The sequence below is a fragment of the Poromitra crassiceps genome (genome assembly GCF_964638095.1).
Source record: "Poromitra crassiceps genome assembly, chromosome: 17".
NCBI lineage: Eukaryota > Metazoa > Chordata > Actinopteri > Beryciformes > Melamphaidae > Poromitra > Poromitra crassiceps.
In genome coordinates this window covers 2,914,213-2,927,250 of record NC_139635.1, presented here as the reverse complement: position 1 = coordinate 2,927,250, position 13,038 = coordinate 2,914,213, and the positions used below count along the sequence as shown (strand labels likewise).

The window sequence follows — 13,038 nt, the reverse complement described above, 5'->3', positions numbered from 1 at the left end:
TACATATAGGTACATATATGTACATATAATATAGGAAAACGGCCAATTTTATGTATGCACCATATATGGGAAAACTATATGTGGCCCTATATTAAAACATATAGGGTACATATAGATTCTTTCCATGTGGGAACATAGATTACAAAGTGCTTGACAATCAAAACTAACAGAGGACATAGAAACGTTATACGGGGGGGGGGGGCTTAAAAAAAAGGAAAGAAAGTGTTAAAAGTTGACAGTGATCTCTAAGAGTAGGAGGTCTGGCATGAAGTCTTCTTTAGTCTTATTTTGGAGGTGATTTTTAAAAAGAAAGAGGACTGAACAAATCTCTTTACTTGTGACCCGAAAATCGGCTTTTCTCATTTCTGCCAGCTTGCTTTGTATTTGCTGATATACTGCCAAGTTCATTTTGAAAAACAAACAACCAATGATATTATGTTAACTAAACTGTACAATATTTAGTAATTTGTAAAAATCATCTATATTCAGTTCAATATTCTGTATGCTAGAAATAAGTGGATTTTTATGGGGGATAAGGTGGGATTTGAAGATGGTGAGTGAAGGTGAGTGAGTCTCTGATGGGCTGGGGGAGAGAGTTCCAGAGATGGGGGGCTGCTCTGCAGAAGGCTCGATCGCCGAAGCTGCGAAGTTTGGATAGAGGAACGTGAGGGGAACAGTGGATGAGGAGCGGAGGGTTCAGGAGGGTCGATGCGGTGGAGGAGGAGGTATTGGGGTGCCAGTTTATGGAGAGCTTTGAAGGTGAGGAGGGCTAGTTTGCAGTTGATGCATTGTTTGATAATGAGCCAGTGGAGAGAGTAGAGGACGGGTGTGATGTGGTCCTGGGACCGGGTTCTTGTGAGTAGACGGGTGGCTGAGTTCAGAACCATCTGGACTCTATGGATGGAGCGGGAGCTGATGCCGGTGAGGAGGGAGTTGCAGTAATCTAGGCAGGAGGAGATGAAGGCATGGATGAGGGATTCAGCAGCAGGTGGGGAGAGGCAGTGTGTGATTTTGGCTATGTTGCGAAGATGGAAAAACTAGGTCTTGACAATGGTTTAGTTTATTAGTTTATTTGACAGGGAGTATACAAAAGACATTAAACCCCATAGGGGAAGAGATGCATTGTAACAGATTTAGCCATAGGCTAATTTCCATCTGGAGTTGCTGGGCAGGTGGAAACGTGGTGCTCCGGTTTTGCTGAGTGTTGATTTGGTTCCGATGAGAAGGAGTTCCATTTTATTGCTGTTGAGTTGGAGGAAGTTGTGGGTCATCCAGGTTTTTATTGCAGATTTGCAGGCTTCGATGTGGGTGAGTGGTGGGTTCTTGCTGAATTTGGAGCTGATGTAGATCTGTGTGTCGTCAGCGTAGCAGTGAAAGTCCAAGTTGAAGTTGCGGATGATGTGACCAAGGGGAAGTACATGATGAAGAGCAGGGGGCCGAGGACTGAGCCTTGGGGGACCCCCTGCGTGACAGAGGAGGTTGTGGAGGTATGACCGGAGAGGGAGATGAAATGTATTCTTGCTTGTATTCTTCTGTGCCCAGGGGTTAACTGGCATAGGTACAATAACATGAGAAAGAAAACAATGAAACAGGCCGTTGTCAATTGAATCAGCTGCTCACCTGATATCGTCCCGGCCCTGGAACAGCTTGGACGGGTTGATGCGTGAGGGTTGCAGCAAGACCTCTGCAGGTTCAGCGAGCCCCATAAACATGGGACAAGATGAAAAAATATATAGACAATCCAAGATGAGACATAAACTAACCTAGGCTGTCAACAAACAGCGGCCATCTTCTGTAGGGACACACTCCCAGCCACAGAGGTGGAAGAGCCATTTATGGGCATGTGCGGAAGCCCCGTCTGTACAAAAGGCTCCGTCAGTATGAACAGAAAACAGATCAATTGACAAAACAGCCAAAGAAAATAGAAATAAAGATTTATCAGCTGACGAGGGCGAACCGTAACACACACACCCCCTAGAAAAAGAGAAAATAGAAAAAAATAAAACTATTTGTCACTAGACACACTCATCATCAATTAACACTTACTAGCAATCTCACACGCTCTAAATTGACACGCTCGATACATACATATATATATATATATATATATATATATATATATATATATATATATGTATATATATATATACATTGTATGTCACACACCCACGAACAGTCATTTATGGAAACATTGGTAATTACTCTTCAGTAACTCCTATAGATTGGTTTTAAAATGCTCCCAGCTACGATCCTGTTTAATGTGTGCAGGTAATGAGTTCCACATTTTTGACCCCCTGTACAGTGAGGGCTGTTTGTCCTAGGAAGGTTTTACGGAGCGGCACTTTGCAGTTCCATGCGACAGCAACTTAGCAAAAACAATGAAGTCTTCAAAACTTAGAATATTTCGTTTTTTGACGATTCGACAGTGGTGGAACCTAATTGGCTTCCTGTCCAGAATTGTTAATGCTATCAGCATAAGATTGAATGAAGTGAAGGTGAAGCTAGGCAGATATATGTAAGAAAATAAACCACAATGAGCAACATTGCTGCAAAAATACCTCAGCGAACCAAAACTGAAACAGTAGCATTAGCTTAAAGTCCCTGGAAACCAAACATAAATATGTGTTTTGAGTTTGTCACACTATAGGAAAATATATTTACCACCCAGTCGAATTTGAACTGAATTGAATGTTGCCAACAAGTATATAAAATGTGGAGCTTGCTATTCATCTATGCTGTCAGTGCTATTATTTGCTGTGAGACTGTGGGGGCGTATAATGCAAGCATGCTGCAGCCAGTCTGCAGCGTGCTCGATAATAGCAATGAGAATCGAGCATGCAGCATGATACGGCCAAACCCTTATATGGAAGCAGAACAGCTCCGCTCCGCTCGCTCAGACAGTGATTTCTTCATTCTTTCCCCAAGACCCATAAATGTCATAAAAATCATCAAAAATAGCTCACCAACAGATACAAAAACATGAGCATAATATGTGTTTAAAGACAAGCTGAACCCAAAAACGTGTTTTTTTTGCTTCACATACCTGGGTATTCAGTGCACCTATTTAATAATGTATGCAACAAAATCACAAAAATCTAATTTCTTTCGTTTTTCCTTTTGCTTCACATACCTGGGTATTCAGTGCACCTATTTAATAATGTATGCAACAAAATCACAAAAATCTAATTTCTTTCGTTTTTCCACACTTTTTCCACAACAAAACTTCAGTTTTCATTCATAACTGTAATCTACAGTATGGTGACGTCAATCTGCACTATCAAATTTCTACCCCATTTCAACCAATCATATCATGACATGGCAGCTGTCAATCAATCTTCATTTAGAGGAGAAAATTCTGCAGGCAAATGGCCACCTATACTGCCTGTAACCTGGCAGAATTTCTAGCCCATAAACTAACTAATAACTTGGCCAATATGTAACATACAAAATAAAGAAAACGGTAATGTCTTCATTTGATGCAGAATGCATAGGACATGTAACTGGTTCGTTAAACTCGCATTCCAGGAATATTGTATTTACAGCGGCTAGTCGACGCTCCAAGCCGGCAGGCAGCACTCTTGCCTCGGCATGTCCGCACCAGTCCACACGGAAGCAGCCGGCTCCCTGGTCCTCCCGGAGCCCACTCGTGTAGCGCCAGAACACATTCAATTTGGGCGCGGAACACGCTATCGGCCACCGCCAACTCCAGTGCCCAGAACTGTCAAATCAAATCATCAACCCGATATGGCCCGCCTCTCAAGAAAAAAAAATTAATCTCAGCTCTGACAGACAATTGAGAGCTTCTTTATGATTGATTCATTTTTATGACGGGATAGGGTTGTAACATATTTTAATGAGAATTAAGTACCGCCCACTCCAACCCCAAACTCAGTAAAAACAGGGAAATGGCAATATAGGATTTGGGTTGAAACGAATGTCTACAACTTTTTGACGGTTACAATTAGTCACATAAGACCCTAAATTACAAGTTTTTGGTGCATTTTGCTTGCCAGGGTCAGTCACTGGTGACCAATGAAAAAGATTAAAGATTAAAGATTTGTATTGTCACTCCGTAGTACAAGTATCACGTGTGAAATTATTGTGCTGTAGGCTCCGTTACAACATAGTGCAAATAACAGTATAACTATATAGATGCAGTAAAACAAGAGAACAACAAGCAATAACAGTAAACTTTTCCTTTTCTTTTCTAGCGTAGACCCCTTAAAACATGATTAAACCTTCTGTTTGCACAGGTGCAAATAACATAGGCATAATTATCATATGTAATGGTAGCATATGTAAAGAAGCAGAAACATGAACATTGGCAAGCAATTTCTGACTGACATGTGTCAGATGAACAAATCAAATGTTATGTCAAGACTGATTTGCTGTTGGAAAGAGAACTATAATGAGAAATATCAATACAGCAGTACAAACCTTTACTTAATGCACCTTCAAGAAAAACAAGTTAATTTCAAACCATTCACCTCTCTTTGCCAGGTCCAGGGCTGTCTCCTTCCCAATGCCAGTGTTAGCTCCAGTGATGATGACCGTTTTCCCATCCAGTCTGGCATCTGATGACCACTGGCCACAGAACAGGGCTCTGCAGGGGACAACACCAATACAGTGCAGCTCAGTGGCCCTTGGTATGTAAATGCACTGCAGCTCAGTGGCCCCTGGTAGCCCAGCTCAGTGGCCATTGGTAGCCCAATGGTTTGTTTCCATGGACCCTATTCAAATATCTGTTGGACAGTTCACAGGTGGGGACATGCATAACCAGTGAGCAGGACTCACCTATCCACATGGGTCTAGGGCAGTGGGCTAGCTCTGACTTTGGAAGAGGAAGCCGCGGGAATGATCCTGAAAGCTGTAGTTCCTTGAATTGCCAATTGAGGCTGGACCCAAAAGGAAGTTGTTCCCGTTCACCCCATGTTAAAATGCCCTACTTTCAGGATTAAAGGGATAGTTCGGTTTGTTTGAAGTGGGGTCCTATCAGCTAGTTCCATACACTAACTGAAATAGTTAAAGCGTTCTGTACGCTGAGCACACCGTGTATCGATACCCGGCACTCTGAAGCAGCAGCCTCCAGAGCTCTCTCTCTCTAGTTCAGGGGGCCAGGAACTAACGTAAGTTAGCCACCTAAAACAACGCCCACCTAAACAAATCAATATCAGTGTACATGTACGCTCTATTTTGACCATTTTCAGCGCTTTACTTTACCGTCAAACAGCCCTCTCATTCGGCACTACATTTCCTTCCAACCGCAGAACTACCGTATTCCTCCGACACTCCGAGAAGTGTCGCTCGACAGAAATAAAAGGAATGTGTCAAAAGGAATGTGAGAAGGAGACAACAAAAAGACAGACACGGGCTATAAAGGAACAGGCACTACAAGAAAATCTCAAATCGGCAATCACAGATCACTGCAAAAGGGAGAACCACATTATGGACTGGGATAAGGCCAAAGTCATCCGCACCCAGAACAACAAACACCAGCGCTGGATTATGGAGGCGGTGGAGATCAGGAAACGGGCGCAAATGACGATGAACCAGGACGAGGGGGCTTACATGCTTTCCAGCACCTGGAGCAGCGTTCTCAAACAGCGAAATGACAGCGGGGGGCGTGGTCGTCCTGTCAAATCTGACAGGACGATCACGCCTCTGTAAACAACATCCGCTGTTTAAGACACGTCACACACCATCTAGTGACACCTCTGAAGAAGACGGAAGTATTACCGTCGAAACATGTCAGGTAGGAACAAAAACCTGTGTCTGATATAAAAGAAAACCTAACAATCTAAGTAAAGTATAGACACTATGAACCTTTTTGGATGGCTTCTTCTGCTGTTTTTCCTCACCTTTCTCTAATCTGGAGAGCACTGTCACCACCTAATGGGTCCGTAAAATAGCTTCTACACATTCGACATCCCCCATACTTTCACAGGAGATGCATCAGGCTTTGATCCACGTCCCACCGTCAAAAAACGCAATTGACGACTTTAGTCGTCATTGGCACTCTACGTTACTATTTGAATTGACGACGATAGTCGTCATTGGCACTCAATGAGTTAACACCTGTTTTATAGCTACCGCCGTGTAGCGCATGTGAAACGTTCCCCGGCTGGGGTAGCGTTTATCGGCTTGAGGGCCGCGCTCAAAACTGTTTAAGCTTGGTACTGTATAGCACAAGAACAATAGGCTAATTAGCCCAGTTGTTGCAGATAAGCTAGCGTGCACCCGTGCGGTTAGCGTCCGTGTGCTAGGTACTTTAAGCGCCTTACTCCGGCTGGAGTAACGTTAGATAGTTAGCTAGTTGCTCAGTGCAGCTAGCATCTAGCTTGTAGCACTCCAGCTATCTTCACCGTTGCAAGCTACTCCTAAAAGTTAGCTTACACGGTATAACTCCCGCTATTTCCTGGTACGGTCGGCGGGGTTTGTTGCGAGTTAGCTTCGCTGAACTCGCGCAATGAAGCCAGCATCTAGCGTTGTGTAGCACTCCAGCTATCTTACCGTTGCACTACTGTTAGTGAGCTTACACGGTATAACCCCCATTAATTCCTGTTAGCAGAGAGAGGGGGGACAGCTAGGTGCTGTGTTAGCTGTGAGGCTACGCGGGCCGGTTATGACCGGCACAATGAAATGAATGTGTGCAACTGCCTAGGGCATGAGCACGCTGCACAGGCGTTGCTGGGACCTACATACTGCTTGTAGTGTAGCTAATTACTGGCGCCGTCCCCGAAGGGGGAGCTCTGAGATATTAGCTGAGCGAATACACTAGCTAGGTGAGCTCGCTCCACACGAGTGTGTTGGCCGCTTCTCTCAGTACTTACACCATCTTAGCCAGCTTGCTTGTCTGCTAAGTGTTGCTTGCCTCGTGCAAATAGCATCTACTAGATTGTAACTCCCTCTGAGGAGTTTCTTCTGAGATTGACTAGCTTCGCGGGCCGCTGGCTTCAGCTTGCGGTCACGCTCGCTTCCCCGTGTTACTCAGGGTAGAGACTCGCTGCACCGGCTTGTGCGCAGGCTTGTGTTAGCGCACGCTTGTCTCTCAGTGTTTACGCTAGCTTAGGGCTTGTTCACGGCTGTTCTCTCGGGTTAACAGGTTGTGGGTATTGTTGCCTTCCCTTCGGGCTGGGCTATTGCCGCTTACGTTACCGTTGCACGCGCACGTTCGGCGGTTGGCAGCGCTCAGGTCAAGCTCACCGGTTGGCTCACCAAGGCTGGGCTCAGTTCCAGCCTGTGGCTTGTAGCTTTAGGCCCACCGTCCTCGGTGCCCAAGGCCCGAGTTCGGTCGGGAGCTCCCCCAGGGTCTCATACCCGTCATCAAGGCTTGCCGTTGGTCCATGGCTACGGCCTGGCCTCAGCTAGAGGCTCCTAGGACAAGCCCACCATCAATGGCGCCGTGGGCCCATTGCTGGTCGGGAGCTCTCCTGGGGACCGCACTGCCGGACAAGTCCGCGTGCGGCCGGACTCGAAAGAGAACGTTACATCCGCAGTCCCCCCCCCCCCCCAGCCTGCGAAAGTCGCACGGCGGGGGGGTTACTTCGATACAACGCACCCACGGGGCGCGTCAGTAGGCGGAGCTTGCGTAAGAAATTCTCCCCCAGCATGCACAGCTTCTACGGAACTGACCATCCGGCAGGGGGGCGTAGCCTCTCACGTCCTGCCCCCCCATCAGGGTTCCGGATCAGGTCCTGGTGCCCAACAATATACTCAGGACGGGTTCCGCTCCTTGGCCACAAGAGACCATCTTGTAAGCCAACAGGCTCGATGCCTGGGAGCATCTATGTTCCCCGTCCCCATTAAACGGCGCACCCTCCAGAAGGGATACGCTCTACAGTTGCCAGGCCCCCACCCACGTTCGACGGGACCCCCGATACGGCCGTGGAGGGGGAGTCCATGGACATACTCCACAAGGAGGTTATTCATTCCTCGCCAAGGGGGCGATTCGCTCGGTTCCCAAGGCAGAGGTGCGCTTGGGTTCTACCACAGGTACTTGTCGTGCCCAAGAAGGACGGCTCCATGCGTCCAGAATTGGACCTTCGGCGTCTCAACGTGGCGCTGAGGAAGTTCCCGTTCTCTTCCCCGCCTGTTCAACGCGTTGAGACAGGGGGATTTCTTTACTTCCGTGGATCTGAAAGATGCGTTCTTCCATGTCCACATGGTCAGGAGACACAGGAAATACCTGAGGTTCTCCTTCCTGGGGAAGGCTTACGAGTTCTGTGTCTTGCCATCCGGCATGTCTTTAAGCCCGCGAACCTTCACAGTGTGCGTGGAGACAGCCTTGGCTCCCCTCCACGCGAGGGGATCCGCGTCTTCCTATATCTCGACGACGCTCTCATAGAGATGGCCGACTCGAGGGTCACGGAACATACCAAGGTGGTGACCGATCACCGGCAAACCTTAGGGTTTTTGGTGAACTGGCAGAAGAGTTGCCTCGTCCCAGCGCGGCGGCGACCTTCCTGGGGCTCGAGCTAGACTCCCTGCGAGCCTTTCGCCAGAGCGACAGGTTCACACGATGCGGACAGCAAGCCAAGGACGTTAGGTCTGTGCCCTCGGTGTCAGTGCATCAGTGCACAGTGATGTTGGGCCTGATGGCCTCAGCACTGCATGTGCTCCCACTGGGGGGCGACACATGCGCCCGTAGTCCAAATCTGGTTCCTCAGGCTTCGCCGGCCGGCCGGCCAGGGACCGTCATCGCAGGGTTCCTCTGACAGGTCAGGCCCGGCAGGCGCTGGCCATATGGGCGGACCCCCGTTACCTCTCGAGAGGTACTCGGTTGGGCCCTGTCCCGCTCAGGATGGTGATTCGCACCGACGCCTCCCTCTGGGGATGGGGTGCCATTTGCGGGCATTTTTCGGCAAACGGCCGGTGGGAGGCTCAGGAGCTTCGCCACATAAACGTGCTAGAGCTGAAGGCGGTTTGCCTGGCTCTGCTTCAGGACAAGCCCACCATCAATGGCGCTGTGGGCCCATTGTTGGTTGGGAGCTCTCCGGGGGACCGCACTGCCGGACAAGTCCGCGTGCGGTCGGACTAGAAAGAGAACGTTGCCTCCGCAGTCCCCCCAGCCTGCGGAGGTAACACTTCCAGCGGCTCACACATGGACACCATGTGCTGATTCGCTCGGACAATACGGCGGCGATCACCCACCTGAACAAACAGGGCGGTGTGCGGTCAAAGGCGCTGAACCAGTTAGCGGCGGGGATTCACCTGTGGGCGTATCCCCGTCTCCTGTCAGTCTTGGCGGTTTATCTGCCGGGACGGCTGAATTACGGCGCTGACCTGCTGTCTCGAGGCTATCCCCGTCATACGGAGTGGTGCCTCCACCCCCAGGTGGTGGAACAAATTTGGGCCAGGTTTGGTCGTGCCCGCGTCGATCTCTTCGCATCGCGGCGCACGACGCACTGCCCATTGTGGTTCTCGATCCAGGAGGACAGCCCCCCGTTGGGACACGACGCACTAGCGAACGTGTGGCCACGGGAGGGGCTCTATGCATTTCCACCGATCCCCCTGATCCGTCAGGTGTTGGACAGGGTGAAGGAACAACGCCTTCGGCTTGTTCTAGTGGCCCCGTTCTGGCCCAGGCAGACATGGTTTGCGGACCTGGTCTCCCTGACGCAAGGCCCGCCCTGGGCGTTGCCGGTGCGGGCCGATCTCCTATCCCAGGCGGAGGGGGAGGTGTTCCACCCCTCCCCAGGCAGGTGGAAGCTAGCAGTCTGGCTCCTGAACGGGACCAGTTGCTAGCCCAGGGCTTGCCCGATAATGTGGTATGCACTATTCAGAGTGGTAGGGCTGCTTCGACCCGCACTCAGTACACGTACAAGTGGCGGGTCTTTTCGCGTTGGTGCACAAGTAAGGGTGTGGATCCAGTGAACTGCAGTATGCGACCAGTTCTCTGTTTCCTGCAGAGCCTGCTTGACGCGGGTCAGTCCCCGCAGTCGCTTAAGGTGTACGTAGCCGCGATTTCTGCTTGCCACATGGGAATTGAAGGGAGCCCCGTGGGGGCGTGCCCTTTGGTCTCGCGCTTCATGAAGGGGGCGCGTAAACGGCGGCCGCCGTCGCGGGGCGTTTTTCCCAAATGGGACCTGGTTACGGTGCTGGACGGGCTAACAGGTCATCCGTTTGAGCCCTTGGACTCCGCCGATTTAAAGGTTCTGTCCTTAAAGACCGCGCTGCTGCTGGCCTTGTCGTCAGGAAAGAGAGTTGGTGACCTGATTGCCCTCTCGGTGCAGCAGGCCTGTATGGTTTTTGGGGATGATGGGCGCAGGGTTACGTTGCGACCTAACCCGGCTTACCAACCCAAGAGTATTAATGCCGGCTATAGGTCTATGGTCATAGACTTATCAGCATTCTGTCCCCCGCCGTTCAGTTCGGGTGAGGAGAGACGCTTGCACATGCTGTGTCCCGTAAGGGCCTATGTGGCCAGGACGCGTTCATTACGCACTACAGACCAGTTGTTGGTCTGCTTTGGGCAGGAGGCCCAGGGTGGGCCCCTTTCCAAGGATCGCTTATCACACTGGATAGTGGAGGCGATCACGTTGGCATACTCTGCCATGGGTAAGATACCCCCGGAGGGTATCAAGGCGCATTCTACGCGAGGTGTTGCGACATCCTCTGCGTTGTTGCGTGGTGTTTCGGTGGAGGACATGTGTGCCGCGGCCTCATGGTCCTCTCATCACATGTTTGTCAGGTACTACAGTCTCGACGTGTCCGGTTCGCGGTTCGCGCACGCCGTACTGTCGGTGGCAAGGAAGTAGTATCGTTGCCACTCTAATATGTCAGACTGTCAGGCATGAACGTTGCCATACGGCCGTGGTTCACCCATGCCTTTCGGGTTGCCCTGTGGGGTGCTCCCGGCAGCAAGGGCGGTTGAATTTGGCACTAGAGTGAGAGCTTGAGTTCGAAATGAAGTAAAACGTTAGGGTTGTACTACAACCCAGGTTTTACGAGTGAGAACGAGAGCTCTCACTACCCAGCCTTGCTGCGTCGATGCTTTGTTGATTGCGTCGGATCTCAGCTGGCTGGAAGAAATGAGTGGCTATCCCTGGGCTGACAGGGCGTGACGTAGTCACGTGGAACCACATCAGCCCCAGGGGGCACCACGCCACCTACGGGTGGGTGGACGGTTTTAATGTAAATGTAAATGTAAAGTTTTTCGGAGCAAAATGACAATCTTCCATTGGGCTGCGTGCGCAGCGAACTAGGCACTAGAGTGAGAGCTCTCGTTCTCACTCATAAAACCTGGGTTGTAGTACAACCCTAACGTTTTACATGTTGCCAAACAATACAATTTAATTGACTGCTTCTATGTGCTGATAATGAGTGCGAAAAGCAGCAAACATTGATGGTTATGGTCATATGGTCCTATCTTAATATTCCTCTAAATCTGGCTTGAAAAGGCCCACATTTTTTGGGGTGTCGGCCTGGCGGATACTTCCACCCAGAGCCGTATAATAGAAGAGTTCCGACATCTCCATTCACTCCAATCGACCAGTTTTTTTACTCTCAAGAGTTCCAGGAAGTAAGGTCCTGGATTAAGCAACACTGTCGAGTTGCAGCAAAATAGACAGTTTGTGTTGTACTCTGAAAGGGTTTTTTTCCCCCTTGAATCAAATTGTACATTTTCAGCTTTATTTTAGCATGCAAGTAGCGCGAGACCCATTCCTGGCTGTTCATTGGTTAATGAGTCTCGCATTTTGGTCCTCCGCTGACGCCACTCTCTCTCTAGAGGACACTACTTCCACCCACTGAAATCAGTTTCGGAAATCAGCGCGGAAACCAGACGGATCCACAGAACGAAGCAGAATGTGAGTTCACGGATCTGGATGGTTTGAACCAGGCTAGTGTTAAAGTCTACTAGAAATTAAAAATGGGATCAAACCTAGGAACCATGGAAACCAAACTGCTTGAGCAGAATGATAGAGGGTAGCCTACCTCAGGGTATAGATGTTCGCCATTTGTCAGTCTGCCCACTCAGCGTTGAAGAAAGGTCCACAAAACTCAGATCAGCATCACAAAGCTAGTGGCTGGAGCCCAGAAATCATTGCAGCTAACAGAGAGAGCTGTGTGTGTGTGTGTGTGTGTGTGTGCGCGTGTGTGTGCGCGTGTGTGTGTGTGTGTGTGTGTGTGTGTGTGTGTGTGTGCGCATGCACAGTGAGCTGCAGTGGAAATGTGTGGAGTAGTTAATCCCAGCTAATCTTCTGCTGTTCAGCCCACTGATCCACTTTGTAGCCAAGCCTGCAGCATACCAATACACAACATAACACACATACAATACACAACACACAATACACAACACAACACAATACACACCACAATAGGACAATACAATAAAGTAATACAGTGCTGGACAATACAGTATGTTACAACCAGTGGGCAAACTCTAGCATTTCCTATGATGGAAATGGTGGCTGGATGGAAGTGAAGTGAAAAGCTGTAGACCAACGTGATTTTGGACTATATACAGTTTTGTGTGGATTCTGTGGTACCCACTAAAACATTTAAGGCATTTTTTAATAACAAGCTTTGGGTATCGAAAAAACTGAAGTACCTTTTAAATAAAGAAAAAATTGGGCCACACTCAAAATGATACGACAGGCATGAGATACATACAAAGGGAGATTAAGAGACAAATCAAGATTGACAAGAACATCTACAAGCAGAAAGTGGAGGACAATATGGCCCTGGGCAATCCCAGACATGCATGGCAGGGCATCAAAGCCACGACTAGTGCTCCCATAAGGGCAGAGGAAAGCCCCACACTAGACTGGTGCAGGACATGGCTAATCAGCTTAATGCATTCTTCAGGTTAAATCTTCCTTAACTTCAGCTCATAATATCACCATCAACCAGTCAGAGGGTTTTAAACTGTTTAGAAGCTGTAATACACCTAAGAGCCCAGGCCCAGATAATATCTGTGGTAATGTGTTAAAATACTGTGCAGAACAACTGTCTCCCATTTTCAGTTCTATCTTTCAGTCCTCATTGGACCAGCATACTGTACCACTTTTATGGAAAACCTCTATTATTGTCCCCATT

The 13,038-nt window shown here is 49.0% G+C and overlaps 1 protein-coding gene across 1 annotated transcript in view; it reads right to left on the bottom strand.

Annotated features, from left to right (window-relative positions):
- LOC310792004 (retinol dehydrogenase 12-like) overlaps positions 1 to 8,241 on the bottom strand; it is a gene marked incomplete at both ends in the record, with an annotated part of 34,179 nt that extends 25,938 nt beyond the window's left edge. The window contains 2 exons of the mRNA XM_083653686.1: positions 4,488 to 4,603; positions 8,216 to 8,241. Of these exons, the coding sequence (XP_083509812.1) occupies positions 4,488 to 4,603; positions 8,216 to 8,241 (142 nt within the window). The remainder of the gene's footprint in view (positions 1 to 4,487; positions 4,604 to 8,215) is intronic.
- Between the last annotated feature and the right edge of the window lie 4,797 nt (positions 8,242 to 13,038).